At 46.2% G+C, this 17,675-nt stretch overlaps 2 protein-coding genes and 1 pseudogene across 3 annotated transcripts; all 3 read right to left on the bottom strand.

Moving 5' to 3' along the window:
- Positions 1-3,570: 3,570 nt before the first annotated feature.
- LOC136468809 (uncharacterized) lies at positions 3,571-6,203 on the bottom strand (annotated as a pseudogene).
- Positions 6,204-8,371: 2,168 nt separating this feature from the next.
- LOC136476106 (mitochondrial carrier protein CoAc2-like) lies at positions 8,372-13,226 on the bottom strand. 2 transcript variants are annotated; one of them, XM_066473800.1, is made up of 7 exons: positions 12,837-13,226; positions 10,710-10,802; positions 10,413-10,620; positions 10,114-10,239; positions 9,842-10,027; positions 9,648-9,767; positions 8,372-9,124 (listed from the first exon to the last, which is right to left on the bottom strand). In XM_066473800.1, exons 1-7 carry the CDS (start codon positions 12,971-12,973, stop codon positions 8,987-8,989), a joined length of 1,008 nt encoding a protein of 335 aa, XP_066329897.1. In that variant the 5' UTR covers positions 12,974-13,226; the 3' UTR covers positions 8,372-8,986. The 2 variants fall into 2 exon arrangements, with proteins under 2 accessions (XP_066329897.1, XP_066329896.1); XM_066473799.1 differs by having other exon boundaries at positions 8,373-9,124; positions 9,842-9,967; positions 10,078-10,239; positions 10,710-10,795; positions 12,830-13,224.
- A 1,520-nt stretch (positions 13,227-14,746) lies between these two features.
- LOC136471481 (inorganic pyrophosphatase 2-like) lies at positions 14,747-16,283 on the bottom strand. The gene is made up of 4 exons (XM_066469211.1): positions 16,060-16,283; positions 15,793-15,914; positions 15,430-15,643; positions 14,747-15,332 (listed from the first exon to the last, which is right to left on the bottom strand). Exons 1-4 carry the CDS (start codon positions 16,210-16,212, stop codon positions 14,910-14,912), a joined length of 912 nt encoding a protein of 303 aa, XP_066325308.1. The 5' UTR covers positions 16,213-16,283; the 3' UTR covers positions 14,747-14,909.
- Positions 16,284-17,675: the final 1,392 nt, after the last annotated feature.

Genomic DNA, 17,675 nt, shown 5'->3' with positions numbered 1-17,675 from the left:
CGAGGAGGCGAGCTGTCGTGCCTGCGAGGTTCGCTGAGGGGGAGGGTGCCGCTGCCGCCGGTTCCTTCCTCTTCCTTTTGCCGTTCTGCGCCGTTGGCTCCCGATGCGAATGTGTGTTGCGAGCAGCCGGACAGGCATGCGCACATGTGCGCGGGCGAGATGCCACCGGTGCGCATAGACACATTCGCGAGCTGTGACCGCGCAAGCGAGAAGGCGAGAAGCCACCGCCGGTGGTGCAAAGGTGTGCGCGAGCAAGCAGCTGCCGCGATCGCACGGGCGAGCACCGACGACGAGCGCCGATGCGCAGGTTAGCCGCAGCCGTCGCCGCAGCAACACGGGCCAAACACACACGCTGGCACACAGGACGGAGAAGCGCGCTCTACTAGACTGGGTGTCCCGCTACGACGTCGCCACCGGCAAATGCGGTCAGGAGCATGGCCACCCCGTCGCGCACATGCAAGCTCAACGGACGCCGCGCCGGAGCCGGACTATGTTCATCCTACTCCGGGCACAGCACGGCAGCATGCGAGCTCGACGGACGCCGCGTTGCGACGGTCAGGGGTTGAGTCAGGCTCCGAGCACAGCACGGCAGTAGAGCAGGCCGGGGTGGCTGGCGACGGTGCGGTGCAGGCCGCAGCAGAGCCGGGGAGCGCTGGGGCGGGGACGAGGAGTCGCCGGGGCATGGGCTCGCCGGTGAGCGGCCGCGCGAGGAGGGTAGGGCTGGTCTCCGTGCTCGCATCCTGCGCCGCTACGGCGTGCGCCTAGACGAGCGCGACGTCGTCTTCAAGGCCGAGCTCGTGGAGCTCCTCGGGCCCGGCTGCGCAGGCGACGCGCTCCTGCGCGTGTTCGTCGACGGCCAGTACCTCGGCGCCGCCGAGGATGTGCACTTCCTGCACGAGGCGGTCGAGCTCGGGCGTGCCCTGGAGGGGTGTGAGGCCGTGCCCTCACGGAAGCTCGGGTACATGGAGGCGTGCGCCGCCTGCGGCGACGTCCAGTTCGTGCCGTGTGAGACGTGCTACGGCAGCTGCAAGATCTTCGTCGAGGACGACGACGCGGGCGACCCGTCTCACGACGTCGGCGAGTTCCGGCGGACGACGCAGGCTCACGCGCAGCTCACGTGCGCTTACGCCACGTTGTCCACGCCACGTCGGCCAAAACCTGGTTCCGATGAGTTATGGATCTAAGTGGTATACTTAAACAACATTAGGGTGCCAGAAGTACGATTTAAGAGTTTGTAGACCTAAGTGGCACCCCAAGACAAGTCCAAGGACCCACGACGCATACTACTCATATTAATAATACCATACAAAATAAGTAGCAATAGATTTATCATGAAATATTTTATAATACACCTATTTAGTGTCATAAATATTGATGCTAGTTTGATAAAGTTTTAAATAGTTTGACCAAAGATAGAGTTAGGTTTGATTTTTTTTTTTGGCAGCAACCACGAAGTAGTAAGTATAATTTTACTGTTCTACCCTTGGGAAGACACACCAGAGGATACATACCGTGGTTTCGTGCTGTTCTGTATGGAGGCGGGGCGCTCCTCCTTTGCCTATTTCTTGCCTTCTTTTGAAACCGGAATCAGCAACAATAAGGGCGTGTTTAGATGGCAAATTTTTTTGTTTTGGCTACCGTAGTACTTTCGTTTGTATTTGACAATTAGTGTTTAATTATGGACTAATTAGGTTCGAAATTTTTGTCTCACGATTTCTCACTCAACTGTGCAATTAGTTTTTTTTCGTCTATATTTAGTACTCTATGCATGTGCCGCAAGATTCGATGTGACACTTTAGGGTGAAATTTTTTGGAACTAAACAGGGCCTAAAAACAGAAAATGAACAAAATGGAAAGGAAAAAAAAAAGTAGTAACCTTTCCCGATTTCAGATGAAAAAAAAACTAGTACCCTTTCCCGATTTCAGATGGAATCAACCACCGACCAAACCCGAACTTGTTACCGTTTCCATTTTTTCACCGCGGCTGATGCGAAGTGGTGGGTGTGTCTCGTGTACCCAGGCCATTTTAGGGCTGCACGCCTACGCCTGCCCCCGCCACTGCACAATGTACACAGGGGGTGATTGGTTGCTCCAAGTTTAGCGAGCCGGGATGGAGTGGCTGTCAAGGCTCTTTCTATGATAAGACTATATACTTTGTTGTATTTGATTGTCTTTATTGTTAGTCCAATACAAAATGAGATCGTGTTTGGTTGCACACATGCATCAAAGTTTTAAGTGTCTGACACATGGGCCTCTGCATCATACGTGTATGAAGCCATCCCGGCTCACGAGGGAAGATGAAATTGAAAAGATGGAGGCGTGCGGGATAAAGGGGGCAGATGAATAAAACAAAACAGACAAAACGTATAAAAAGAGGAACCTAACATCACCACAGTGCACCACTTAATCGGCCTGTTCGCTGGTTGGTTTCTGGGCTGGTTTGGGCTAGCTGATGCTGGTCTATTGTGAGAAGAAAATACTGTTGGCTAGCTGGTTTAGGCTGACTGAAACCAATAAACGAACAGGACGAATAGCGGATGGGATTCTGAACGAAACGAGCAGGGCAACCAATCGCCCCCATAATCCACTGCAAGGAGGTGCAAGGCAATAGCCTTGCCCCCTCCCTCGCTCACTGCACTGCTCCCTAGCTACCTGTGCAGGGCTGGTTCCCGGCCCTCTGCTGCGTCTGCACTGCACGCTTACATTATTATTGGAGTTTTTTTTTCTCTAGGACACCACGAAAACGTGATTTTGTGCCAAACACACTACATTGTTTATTTTAGGCTGCTGGACACTGCAAACATGAGGCTTTTGTACGCTACACATTATCACGGTTAAAAATGCTTTTCTGGTCTGGGTACATACATAGTGCCACATGAAAGACCAAAATGACCTCACTTATAATGGAGATAGATTCTGGACGCCAGCCCCATTCAAGAACATTTCACATGTTGGGTACAATATCAAATGACAGTATTTATGCACAGCATCAAATAGACAATATGAAACAAAGTTTAATTAAACCGGCATAGCTTAACAAGTGCATGGCCTCACACGTCAGAGCACAACTTAATAACTTGTCACAAACTAAAGTCTTCTCTATGTGAGCAGCATCATACAGAGGTGCAAAAAACCTTAACATGTCCCAAATTTACATCAATTTGGCATGTCAAAATGCTTCTTCCAGTTTTCTTGTACACGCATACACAAATATCATATCTACATGAGATGGTCTAGTGCCATTATACCATGCACCTCGGCTTCCTCTATTGCAAGTTTCCTAGCACGGCTGCAAAAAATGGCATGGATTAGGAAAAATATTAGTTTGAATCTCATCAAGTTTGGTTGAATCTCATCAAGTTAAATGAAAAAAATACTTACTGCCTAGTCAGTGCTCCAGGACTGCAGTTAATCTCATCAAGTTTCCTAGCTCGGCTATGAAAGATGGCAATAAGTAAGGAGAATTTTATTTTCAAATTCATCAACTTTGCTTATTAGTTAAATGAAAAATAATTACCTCCTAGTCAGTGCGCCAGGACTACAGTTAAGGTCAAATGGGCTTGATGATCCCTACAGGAGCCTAAGTGGTGTACTAGGGCTAGCTGTTGCTGCTACTTCTGTGATGACTTCCCTCCTAGTCCTCTTTTCCTTAGGTGTACTTGTATTGGCGGCTACCTCCTCTGTTATGACTTCCTTCTGCTTCTTGGCTCTCTTTCTCTTAGGTTTTGGTGGTGCTGGTGGTGGAGCATTTGAGTCGTACATAGTCTCATTGCAAGTTTTCTGAGTGTGCCCAAATTGACCACATCTCTTGCATTTCTTCCTATTCTTGCTGCCTCCTTCCTCGGCTCCTTTCACTCTCTTTGTCCTTGGTCTACCTGCTGACCTCTTGAGTATTGGAGGCCATAGCTTGAATCCTATGTTCACTTGAGGCCATAGTGTCTTGTCTGGTATAGGTTCAATCCAACCTTCATATGCAGCTTTGAACCTAGATATAGAGTAACAATTGTCAACATAATCCTCCAACTCTAGACCCCTGTAAGAGCATATCAAATTGATTGCATGGGTGCATGGTAGTCCAGTGATTTGCTATTTATTGCAAGTACATGTTCTTTTTTCTAGGTTCACAGCATGTCTCCAAGGAGTCAAGTCCTTGTAAACACCACTTATCTCTGCTGTGTGTCCGACACCTTTGTGGATTGAATACCCAACTAATCCTCTACTTTTTGCATTGAGGTCCTTCACAATGTGTGGAAGCACTTTACTGTTGAGCTTCATGGCAAGTCTTCTCCTTTGAAATAACTTATCCATGATTTTTTGTCTAATTCTATCCATTAGATCTATCACAGGAAGCGACTTCTCATGTTTAATCCAATTGTTGAAGACTTCAGCAATGTTATTGGTCACATAATCACACTTGCTGGTTGTAGAGAAGTAACATCTTGCCCACAAATGCTTGTGATTATCCTCAATCCACTTCAATGCTTTTGGCGATGATTTCTTCATGATATTGTAGTGCATGTCAAACAAATCTTTCCTGTAAACTCTTGCTGCTGGCCATAGATTCTTCTCAAAGACTTTACCATGAAATCTCTTTTTGAAGTTTTTGTACAAATGTCTCATGCATTCCCTGTGCTCTACTCCATTGGTGAAGACATTGGTCACCGCTATGTCAATGCCTTTCTCAGCATCAGTTGAGATAACAAGTCCAGGTGGGGATCCAACTGCCATTGCTAGGTTACTCATGAACCATCCCCAATTTTTCTTAGTCTCTGATCCAAATACTCCATATGCCACAGGGAACATCCAGTTATGTCCATCAATACCTATGGCAGAAGCTAGTTGCCCCTTCCACCTTCCAGTAAGAGCCATGGAGTCAATGCCTAGGTATGGTCTGCATCCATTTTTGAATCCATCTATACATGGCTTCAAAGCAACAAACATCTTGCTAAATCTGATCTTGGACCCAACCTTTTCATAATCTATCTTAACTATACTTCCAGGAGACTTCCTTTCTATCTCTTCCTTGAATGCAAAAGCGTGTTCAAAACTATCCTCCCACTTGCCCAAAATCTCATCAATAGCTAGCTCCTTGCCATTGTAGACAATCCAATATGATAATTGGATCAAGTACTTCTCTTCCAGCTTCTTTAAAGCAGCAGGGCCAATTGTTGGGTCTTCCCTGAGCCATTGAACTACCCTGTCCCTAACCCAAAACTGGTCAGCCATACAATTGCTCTCCAGTTTGCTTGTGCTTTTACAGTAGTGCTTGTTAGGTATCTTCTTAATCTACAAAAAAACAATGACATAATTTAAAGGAGTTGGCTATAAATTAAGAAATAGAAAATTAAGGAACAAAATTAAGAAACATAAATAAAGGAACATAAATAAAGGAGGTACCATCCATGTCCTTCCATCTTGCAGTTGTGATGCATGTATTCTCCACTTGCACTTTTTGGCCTTGCAATATCCTCTATACCTCTTGGCTTCACTATAAGGAGCTGCAATTTCAATCTCATTTAGAATAGCATATTGCCTAATTGCTCTTTTAAAGGTTTGTCCATCCTCAAATGTCACACCAACTTCAATCTTTGGATTTTCTAAGTCAGTTACATGGTCAACAATCTCACAGCCTTGTTCACCATCAACAGCACAATCATCATTGTCTTCATCAGAATCAGGAATGCAATCAAATTCATTTTCATCATCAGAAATCAAGTCAACATGAAAGACCTTCTCACCATCTACACCAACATACTCAGTTTCATCGTTTTCGCCCCAAGGATCATCATCTGTAGGGTTTTCCTCAGTCCCAGATTTAATAACAGGATCAGAGAGATCTGCTAGAGTGGTACATGCGCTCTGTTGTGTGGGTTGTGCATGCGGATCTGCTACTACACAAGAAACAGAATGTATGCTCTGTTCTATGGGCGGCTGATGAATGCTGAGCCCGAGCCTACAAGCACAGATGAAATCAACTCCTATAAGGATACTGCTAAAGCCCAAATATATATCTAACGAACTCTAGGCCCCCAAATCTCATGAACCCATGTCATGTTCTGAACCCTAAATCCTCAAATCATTTGGGGGAAATTTGAATCTTACCCGTCAGGAACCCAGGACAGGTCTGACACCTTCTTTAGGGAGTCATCGCTGCATAGTCGCTCCACTCCAAGACCGGGGAGTGGGGACCGAGTCGCAACCATCGGGCCTGGTCTCTTAGTGCAGCTCGCGGATGGAGAGAACTTACTGGAGCTAAGTTGCATCAGTGGCAGGAGGCATGGCGTGTGTGATTGGTGGCGGTCGGTGAAGAGTCGCCAGAGATTATGGCAAGCCGAGAAAAATTGCGGAGGCAGCGGCGAGATGCGTTGCGACTACAGGATGGTGCCGTGAATAATCTGGATAGGATGCGGAGCCGGTGTGCAGGTGGTGTATCTGAAGGGGGTATTTTGGTCTTCCTAGGCTACGCCATCACCCTTCCGACCAGGAAATCATTTTTTAATGGATCCGATGTGTAATAGACAAATTGATGCCTTTTGCAGTGTCCAGGAGTCTAAAACGGCAAATTGAGTGTGCTTGGCACAAAACCACGTTTTAACGGTGTCCACCAGACAAAAAACTCTTATTATTGTTGCCTTTCTGCACACTGTACAGTATTCATTTTTTAATATAAAACATGTGTTGCCCGTGATGCAATTTGTCAGATATTCGGTGTTTGGAGATGTGATTATAGTCATCTACGATTAGCTCTGAAACAGGAGATGTGATCAGCTATAGTCATTTACGATTAGCCATCTAGGAGTACTCTCGCGCGTCGTAAACCAGTAACGGAAGAAATCAACGACCCTCTGATACAGTTTTGGTGATTAATAACGGGATAGGTCCTGTTTGTTTCGCCGAAATTAGACTGCTGATGCTGATTTGTTGTGAGAGGAAAAACACTATTCATTCGCTAAAAATACTACTGAAGTAGTGCTGAAATATAGAGCGACAATTTATTACAGCAAACAATGTTTGCTAGTGCGAAGGTTTAACTCCGAAGATGCAAACAGAACGCAGCGAAGGCGGAAAAAAAAAAGCATGACAGAGTACTATCTTTTTTCTTGATTCCCATGTATGGTTTTGTAGAATAGAATTGGTAGAAGGGCGCAGACTTGTAAAAGATTAACACATGGGTAGCATTGCACGTCCGGATTAAAGGTCTATTCGAATTCCAGCTTCGATAGCATCTTCTAGGAGGGAGCCGTACCAAATATTTTAGGAGGGTGGGTTATTTTCTGATATTAAAAAAGCCAGAGTCGTTTTTTTTTTGCCAAGAGCTGGAGTTAAAAAAGTGACTCCTCATCCTAGGTACTACATCTTCTTGAGAGGAGCACTCGAGGAGAAGCAGTGTCAAACCAACCCTAACTATTGAATGATTTTTTATGTGGTTGACCTCTAATTCTTTTAATCCCCCCCACTCCCTTATCCCTTCCTTTAGGTTCCTTACAACATCACCCCATGTGTCATCAATCAATTTATACTACCCCTATTCTAAATTATAGATTATTTTGACTTTTATAAATACTACCTTTGTCACAAAACCATAGGTGTATTTTTGGTTAATATGTTTAAAGTTTGACTAAATATATAGATACAAATATTATAATATTTATATATATATAGTTAGTCAAACTCAATGTACTTTAACTTGGTACTGTACTAGAATTACATTCTCTCATAAACAGAGGGAGTATATACTATGTATCTAAACAACATTAAGGTGCATAACAAACATTATATACCTAAGCTAAAATGAACTACTTTTTGAGACAACAGAGTACCATTTTCTAACTGTCAAAAATAAAATGGGAAAAATGTTTAACTAAAGAAAAATATAGATAGATTTATCTTGCGATTGAAGATATTACTTGGTGGCTTATGCAAGTGAAGCATCGAGGTCCTACACATGGCAATGCAAAACTGAGGTTCTGGGATATGCCGAGAGCCTTCCGCGTGACGCGAATGATCACCCACTGCTGTAGTTGGTACATACCAGTACTGTACGTCTTGTACTAAAACAACTTTACCGTTCCTTCTCGCGTGAACAACTCTACGATTTTAACAAGCCTCAAGCGATGGTCACAGAAGGTTTTTGAGAACCTCTCAAGTAATGCAAAGGCAGTTTTGTTTATCATATGTCAAGCATACAATATATGAAGTCCACATGCTGCAAAGCTGAAACCTTCGTCCTGTTCGCTTGGCTTATAAACCATACTTTTTTCAGCCAACAAATAATATTTTTCTCTCACAATAAATTAGCCGACAATACTTTCAGCTATGACTTATCAGCCAAGCGAACATGACAGATTTTTTTTCTTCAATCGTAAATAGTGGAGCAGAACACAAGCTTTCCTTACCCAAGTTAACTGGGTAGTACTGTACATTCATACAAACTTCAACTGTAAATGTGAATGTGAATTCGATTTGGAAAGAATCCAGAGAACCAGTACAGGCTAGAGGCTACTTCCATATAGTAGATCATACTAGAGGTAAGGAATCTGAAATTTGCGAGAATCTGGCCAAAATCCTAGATGCCGTGTTGTGCAACCCGCAAGAATCCAACAGGGTGGGGAATGCTAGGCATAGATTCTTTGTACTCATTGCAAAAGGGGGACGCATACATGTCGAAACCTGCAGGCTCGAACCTACTGTAAGAAGCTACCTAGTACTATGACAGTAGGAGATCCAAAGCATGAACATGAGCATGTTTGCTCTGAATTCAGACTTTCTCCAAGAGCTTCTCTGTTTGACACAAGCTATTCAGCTTTATACAGAGTCTGTACAGGGTGGAATTCGACACAGAAATGCTAATCCGCCTGGAATTCTATTCCTCCTGTTGGAGAAGACTAGTAGCTATGGGTGATGCAGCTCCAACAAAGAATGCTATGCTACACGCCTTATGAATGGTATGCATCGCATCACATCACCAGGAGAGTTAAGACTCATCCTAACTGGAGGGGATAGGAGCTGTATTACTTCGTTCTTCTGTCAAGATAGCAACAGCAGTGTCCTCCCTTGATGGAACTTTTAGCCAGACCTTCATTGAGTCATAAACAGTAAATCCTATGGCTACAGATGGCACCACCTGTGAAAGCAAGTGTAAGACGTATATTTTGAACATTAAATTCAGCATATTTACTTTACTGACTTAATTAATAATGAGAGATAAACATTATATATGCAGTACTCATAAGTCATCAATATATGCAGATCATGTAAGCCACTCTTTTTTTTCTTTTATGCCAGCAGCACAGAACTGAAAGGAAAACATGCAGATGTGTCCAAAATAAAATAGCAGTACTAGTAAATAATGATCACACAACCAGAACCACAGCCCTTGGTAAAACATTCTAACAACTCCATTATTCAGCTAAATTAATTAATTAATTGACATCAAAAGGCAAGTTCTTAAATGAAGAAATAACTTTGGAGACCAGGGACAATACAAATCAGAACTTCAGCCAAAGTCAAGTTCTACAGTCAAGACCATGGGAATTGCACTGTTTTAACAGCTTCTGCTTACCTGTCACATTCGTCTAGCAGCCAAAATTAGAAAGAAAAAAACAACTAAATAAACTTTTACTGGAACAGTAAAGGAAATATCTCACCTTTAAATAGTTGATAGATACTCCTGAGAATAGTTGTCGCCAACCTTGCTGTTTCGCAATCATAACCAGGCTTTCAAATGTTCCTTTACCCACAAGGCTGGATGATGAAAGTGCTTGAACCTGAAAATGATGCGCCACATATTATTTAGAACATATAAATGCTTTATGGCCACATGCTATGAGCAAAACAATACCTGCATTTGCCGCCTAACAACATCCAGGGGGTATGTTATTGTCTGACCTAGCAAACCTGCAACTGATCCGCAACCAAGCTTTGCTATGATATCTTTTCTGTGTTCTTCAGGAACGTGGCTCTTCATCTTCTCGTAGAAGTAGAATTTAAGACCAGAGTAAGGGAAGATTCCATATAGTGAAGGAGCTGAAGAACAATACATTTTAGTTAATAGCTGGGTGTATATCAGAAACTGGCCTTGAGAAAAGAGTGAAATGCAAATACATGCATATCCATGCCACGGTATATGCCTTTCAATCCATTCTGTCTGTATATTGTTTTGACACAATCCATGATCCCTTTATAAACCTGTTCAGAGGGCTTAGATTCTCTGAAACCCACATTCACTGCACCTTTTACCTGCAGAGAGGACAACTAATTACAAAGGTATAAACAATCAAATGGGACATATGTTCATAAGTAAATTATGCTAATCATATCCTTTTTCAGAGAATATGTTGATACACAGTACAGCAAATGTGACTTGAAATCCAACAGAAGTGTGGTTTTCCAGTTCAGCGAAGGATGCCAACCTGATAAGCCAACTTTGTGCGGATTAGATCAAGAGGATATGTGCATATGACAGCTGTTCCTCCTGCTATCGATCCGGCCACGAGATCAAGAACAGGCCCTTGCTTGACATTAGGAAAGCCAAGAATGATCCACCGGCGGTATTCTTCATATGCCATATAATGCAAAGCTGCATAAGGAACAATTCGAGCAACACTAGCTCCATTTCCCCTAAGGAAAGACAATTGAAAAGTCAAGCTCAAGTGTGCAACATGTATTAATAGACTACCATTTGTCATGCAAATTAGGAAGAGGCAAACCTGTAAAACCCTAAAAGACCTTCTGTCCAATAGATTGTTCGGAAGGTTCCAATCAATCCAGAACCACGTAACTCTGCTCTTCTTGTCTGGAAGCTCCAACATAGTTTTAAATATTAGAAGGCTACTTAATATTCATAGTGATATAGAGGAACAGGACTCTTTATAAGCGCAGGTTCAAAGCATGACAATAATTGACTTGGACTATAATTCTTTCAAACAGTGACAACAAGCAAAGTTTCATGATGGCAATTCTTAGCTACCAGTGTTAAATGTGATGCACATACAAGACACTTCTGAAAGAAAAATTCCAACTATCAGCCAACCTAGCAGACAGTTATAAGTTGATACCAAGGTTGCTGGGAATGTTTGCTAAGCTGTAATACATAACTTCCTTCCCAAAAGGAGTAGTTTGCTGTAACATAATGGAAAAAAATTGGGTGGATACAGCATCCACCCGAACTCCGTACATACCCCTTTCCGATGGAGGAGGCGTGGAGAGCCTGCAGATCCTACGTTTGTTGTCAAGCACCTCTCCACGTTGTTTTAGTCGCTCGTGCATCGGCTGACGTCATGACTCAAGCCGAGCGGAGGAGTCTCTGATATGCACGCACACGTGTCACCTGTTGAGGCGCACTATGCATGGAGTCTCGGTGGATGCTGTATGCACCCATTTTTTGTCCCAACATAATACTTCACCTGAATACAGAGAGTTCACCAAAGAGAGACAGTAGTCATCTAAGATAGAATACCGAATGGGGATCTCCTTTCATCGAAGCTCAGACTGCTACACATGATGATCACATCAATCAAGACGCTGCAATCTTGTTCCAGTTCATATTTTATCAGAGGTTCCGTCTAATTTACCAATGGAGCATGTTTCTACCACATTCAATCTCAAGAACAAAGAAACCAACCACTTTCGTAAACCTTTCGGCCCCATTCGGATGGTATGGTTCTGGAGGAATTTGGACGGTTTGGAGGAATTTGTGAGAGGAAAACACTGTTTCACATGAAAAAAGAAGCGGATCAAGCCGGGTTTAAGGGCATGCGAACGGGGCCTTCTTGTCATACAGACCCTTGCAGTCACAATACTGCCCAAGAACAAAGAATGAGTTACGGGTTACAAAGAAAAGGTTTTTACCCGTGTGCCATTATAAAAGTTGGTAATTACATTCAAGTCACTAAAAAAGTTAAGTTCTCATAAGTGCTACTGCTCTGAACTCTTTTGTCCTTTATGCCACTTCCGTCAGATTTAGCCCTAACGGTGTCAAATTGTGGGTGTGAAAAGTAAAAAATATCCTCAAGTCTGAATACGCAATTAATCTTTTTTGAGCATGTTAATGACCTCAAATGAAAAAACTCAAAACTAGAAAGTTGTAGATCTCGACAATATCTACAATTTTTGTAAAAAAGTTATCTTTCATTTAATTCCGTAAAAAATGATTTGATATGATTAATATGTCTTAGAAAAATCACATTTTTTATACAGAATCAAATGAAAATAATTTTTATATACATATTGTAGATCTTGATAAGATCTATAATTTTCTAGTTTTGAGTTTTTTTCATTTAAGATCGTTAAGATGCTCAAAAAAATTAATTACATATTTAAACCTAAGAGTATTTTTGACTTTTTACGTCCGTAGTTGGACACCGTTAGTGCTAAATCTGACGAAAGTGGCGTGTAGGGTAAAAGAGTTCAGAGCTGTGGCACATATGAGAACTCAATTTTTTTAATGACTTATGGATAATTACCGACTTTTATAATGGCACAGTTAAAAGCCTCTACCAAGAACCGATCCCCTCCAGCAAACTGTAACTAGATTGTCGCATGACTGTTGAAGTTCACCTACCATTCAAGATTCCGTGATCACGCAACTTGCATCTATAATTGTAATTACAATAAATACTGCAGAACCCAACACAGTGCGCGAACGAAGAAAGAATCCACCGTCCAAGATCGGGCGAGAACAGCCGCCACACGAAAACGCATCTCAGCTCCCGGCCCCCAGAGAGGCAAATTATACCACGGCAACATTGAACCAAGATACATCGCTATCCGTTGTCAAAGACAAACTTGTCGGCCGCGCGGGTGCGCAAGGATCGTGTGTGCGACGCACCTGGAACAGGATCTTGACGCGCTCGAGCGGCGCGACGGCGGTCTTGGCGACTCCCCCAGCGACGCCTCCGGCGAGGAGCTCCCGCACGGCGAGCGGCAGCCCGGGGCCGCTGGCCTCTGCGGCCTCCCTGGCCCGCGCGTCCATGCCGCGCGCGCCCCCGCCCGCTTCGTCCCCTCCGCTCCTGTCGGGCGCGCGGCGGGAGGAGAGCGAGAGGGAGGCGGAGGCGACGCGAATTGAGGTGGAAGAAGAGAAGAGAAGGGAGGAGGGAGACCGCGGGGCGGAAGGCGGAAGGGAATCAGGCGAATCAAGCGGCGCGGGGCCCACGTGTAAGTGGAAGCAGTGTGGGGCCGCGTGGACGCGGCGGCGGAAAGCGAAAGGAAGCCGCCGGTCAGCCGTGGCCGCCGAGATGAGAATGTTTTAAATAGAGTAAAATAGACACGCGTGGTTCATGCTACCTCGATAGTTTTTGTTGTGCACGTGGTATCTGGTATGCCAACGAAAATTCTTGTAAATAATAATTTCTAAAAGTAATTGCTAGTGTTGAAATGTTTTTAGTCATTTTTAGATTTTTGAGATAAAGATGGTGTTCCTACCTTTTGCATCGATGCACATGGATTATGTTTATTACATTTTACGTCCATGTTTATTACATTTTAGGGAGCAGGGACATGCAAGAAGCAGCGTCGACAGAAGGCTGTTTCTTGAATTGAAGCGTCGCCCGTCTCTTGGATGTTTAGCTTCTGAGTAATACAGTAACTCATATCATTATACTAGGACGGTCTGGCCTTACGCGGCTTCTTCTAGACCTTCTAGGGCACTCGCTTAAGCGCGACATTCGTATGTTTAAACTCTTCTAACTTAATTAAAAAAATATGTAAATCTTTTGCGTATTTGAGAAAAACATTAACATGGTTTCATCCGGTGGTCTAACTGGCATGATGTATAATAACTCTGCCAACACATAAGTCTAATTGTCACACCAAATCAGCCGGAACAGTGTTTCGACTTATTTTTTTAGCGAAACGAACGAGGCCATAGTGTGGTTGAATGATGTACTATTGAACCTTTAAAAGTGGGACATCTTGTTTATCTATGGTAAAACACATATGTCCGCAAAACACCTATGAACTAAGCTATTATTGATACGTAACGGAACGATTTATGTAGACTGTTTTCAGCCGGAGTCGCTGCCTCCATTCGTATGCATGGCAATGGCATGCTTTGTGATACGAACCTAACTCGTAAAACACCAATGTCCGTAAAACACTTATAGATGACTTTGGGTTAGGTGCATGGCTGGCATTAGCAAAGTTGAGTTTACAATGGGTGTAGATACGTTTCGCATAATTCGCAAAAAAAAGAAGATACGTTTCGCATAATCTGTTAGTTGAACGTGCAAAGTACAAAGGGATTGTGAGAATAACGAATATCTTATCCTTTTTTCTCTTTTTTGAGCAACATCTTCGTCCAGGCCAACATTTCTTTGGCCTCGTTCGCGTGCCTTTAAACCTAGCATCCTTTTCTTTTTTTCATCTGAAACCATATTTTTCTCAAACAAATTTTTTCAAACCATCCAAATTCCTCCAGAATTTCTCCAGACGAAGGAGCATTGTTTTCAACCAGGCGTCAGGTTTTGACGCAAGCCCATTCTCTATTGCAACCACCCTAGGCCCAATAACAAAGAGACAGTTGACTCAATTAAAAAGGCCCAGTGGAAGCTGCTCCAATTGCTTGGACGTTGGACCTTAAAATCCATGCCATTTTCAAGCCGGCGTTTCTAGCTCTTCTTACGATCACTTTTGTCCCGTTTTGCCCGCGTCTCTGAATTTTGTCGATTTTTAAGATGAAGGTTAATTAGCCTGACGCAACGAATCACTCAGAATCGAGCAGCAAGGGAATATCTTGGGTGGACACTTGTACTAGTATATATCATGGTACATACTGAAGAAAGCAGCAATTAACTGGCTTTCAGTTTCAGGCGAAGCAGCAGATTTCCAGCATGATCCAGTCGTCAGCACTCAGCACAATCCATGGAGCCTGGAGTTATTAATACTTGTACTAATTTGGCGCGCATTGTCCATCAGTTGGGAACGCGGACCGCCTGGGGCATGAGCGCCTCCTGACGCGCCGGCAGCGTGCGGCAGTCCGCCGGCACGACGGCGCCCACGCCCGCGCCAGCGCCAGCGCCAGCGTCTTCTTCCGCGGCGGCAGCGGCGCGGGCGATCTCGGCGTCGACAATGCCGAGGAGCACCCTGGCGAGGTCCTCGAAGCCGGCCCATCCGCGGACGGCGGCGGCTGGCGGCGAGGCCGCGATGAGGTCGCACACGGGGTGCCCCGCCCGCGGCATCACGTAGTCACCCTCCCGTAGCTTCAGGGACGGGCAGTAGTCGCCCCGGCCGTCGCCGAGGTACACCACGGTCCTCCTCCTCCGGGTCTTCGTGGTGCTGGCCGCCCCGGCGGCTGCTTCTTCTTCTTGGCGGAGGATCCTCTCCATCACCTTGCCCTGAACGAAAGCAAGTAACATATATGATCGGCGTCAAGAGCGAGCCAGGTCCGGCAACCGATGGCCAAGAAGCGACTGATCGGACATGCATGCCCACCTTGCACATGTTGGGCGGGCAGGTCGGGAGCGCGCATCCGTGGCCGTGTGCGCCGGCGCCGAACTCATGGTAGGGGCGGATCCTGAGGCGGCCGGCGGCGTCGACGTGGGCCGGGTTGGTGTGGGTGCCGGAGAAGTAGGCGGCGAGGCCGTGGTGCGCGAGGATGGCGTCGATGAAGAAGGCGTTGGCGTCGCTCAGGATGCGCAGCTCGCACCTGCATGCATCATGCGCTCGCATCGCCACATCGCCATTACGGGTGAATGAAAAAAAGAGAGGATCTGGACTCGGGAGTGGAAGTGGATCAAGAAAGAACCCATGCGGGCCATGCGCAGCGCAGGCCGGCAGGCAGCAGAGAGCACGTACCCGAGGGCGTAGGCGGTTTTGATGGCGGCGACGACGTGCGGGGACAGCGGCGCCGTTCTGAGGCTGTCTCTGATGTCCTCGGCCGTCTTGCCCTCCGAGTGCAGCTCGCCCATCATCGCATCCTGCAGCCAGGGAGATCCATCGGTGAATCGAAGCTGTTCAGTCTCCTTTCTTCAGTGATGGATCGAAAAATTAAACGACGATTCCAAATCCGTGAAAACAGAGCATGCAGGAATGCGCAGCCAGTAGCGGCCGGCCGGCACTTACGATGGCGTGGTTCCAGGGGAGGTGGCGCAGGAGCTCGTCGAACCGGCTGGTCGCGCCGAGGGCGTCGACGACCCAGTTGTCGCTGTCGCAGTCGACGATGGTCTTGTCGAAGTCGAACACCACCAGCGGGGCGCCACCGTTGCTCGCCGCCATTTATGGTTCAGAGCGAGCAGAGGAAAACGAGAGCAGAGACTGAGACGTGCTTTGGTCGTCTGATGAGCGCGGATCCGTTGGACCGCCATTGGCGATGCATTTATAGGGAAGCTAGCTAGGCGACGTAGCACTAGCACCCATGGGCCATGGCAGCTCGACGAAGCGGCCGGAATTGGCGGATGCAACACGTATGCAGGACGTAATGGAATATTACGCAGGGGAGACGGCACCGTGCCCCTTAATGCGCTGTGATGGCGTATGCATTATTGCGTTGCGTCCACAGCAAATGCATGCAAGGCCTAATTCTGCTTTTGGACTTGGATTGGGATCGCCTGGATGGCCGGGTGCACCACAAATTCAGGTATCCGTCGACCGCATTTATCAGCGATACCATACAAGAGATCTGACGACCGCGGATGACAACTTGTTTAGATACTCAACTACGTATTTCAGTCTCGACCGATCTTGAAGAAACGGTTTCCGCCTCGCCAGATCTCTCGGGCACGGGCCCCGTGTCGTCCGACCCCGAGGGCATGGGCTTCGTCTCGCCCGACCCCTCGGGCGCAGGCTCCTTCTGGCCCAACCCCTCAGGCGCGGGCTGCGCCTCGCCCGGCGGGGTCCGTACCACCTCAACCACTATGGGTCCAAGCGTGTGGTCCTGGATCAAGCCTCTGACATCAGAAGTGGCGCGGGCATGCCTTGACATGACCCGTGGCCACGACAGGCCATGCCCGGGGGTTTGCATCGCCAACAGTGATGGATGTGTGGGCGTTGTGCTGCATAATCCCCGTACGACCGCTGACAGGCATGTCGGTTCACCACGCTGTCCGCTGGGACGGGATGGAACGCCACGACCAGCTGATGACGTCGGGGCATAGCACCAGTGGTGAACAGGAGCCCAACGTGGAGCCGTCCCTGTCACCATCTACAACGTCGGTGGGGCCCTCATGAAGGAGAAGAAGGATGCGGCGGTCCCAGAGGGCTTCTTCTCCTCGATTTTCTCCCTCTCTCTCTCTCTCTTCTCTTTTCCTGATGTAACCTGCATCTCCCCCTTCTTCTATAAAAGGAGGAACACAACGCAACACACACACACAGGGATATAGGCACGAGCACACGGCTGAGCAGCTGAATAAACTCTCAGCACTTTTTAATCCTTTCACCAGAGACCTGGAATCTGTTCTCTCTCTCGCCCATCTGTAACCCCTACTACAGACAGTGCCGGTAACACAAGCAGTAGTAGACTGGACGTAAGAACGTTCTGCCCGAACTAGTATAATCCTTATGTTCTTCGAGCACACCATCCAGGCCAGACACGCAAACTAGAAATTTACTAGCCGGTAATCCGAAACATCGATGATTGGCGCGCCAGGTAGGGGATTTTTGCGCGTCTCGACGTCCACATTAGGCCTCAGATGGCTAGTCACGGCGTCAGCTGGGTCCTGGACGTGCACATGCGCTTTAGG

The sequence above is a fragment of the Miscanthus floridulus genome, chromosome 8, assembly GCF_019320115.1.
Source record: "Miscanthus floridulus cultivar M001 chromosome 8, ASM1932011v1, whole genome shotgun sequence".
NCBI lineage: Eukaryota > Viridiplantae > Streptophyta > Magnoliopsida > Poales > Poaceae > Miscanthus > Miscanthus floridulus.
This window is presented reverse-complemented; position numbering and strand designations above follow the sequence as displayed.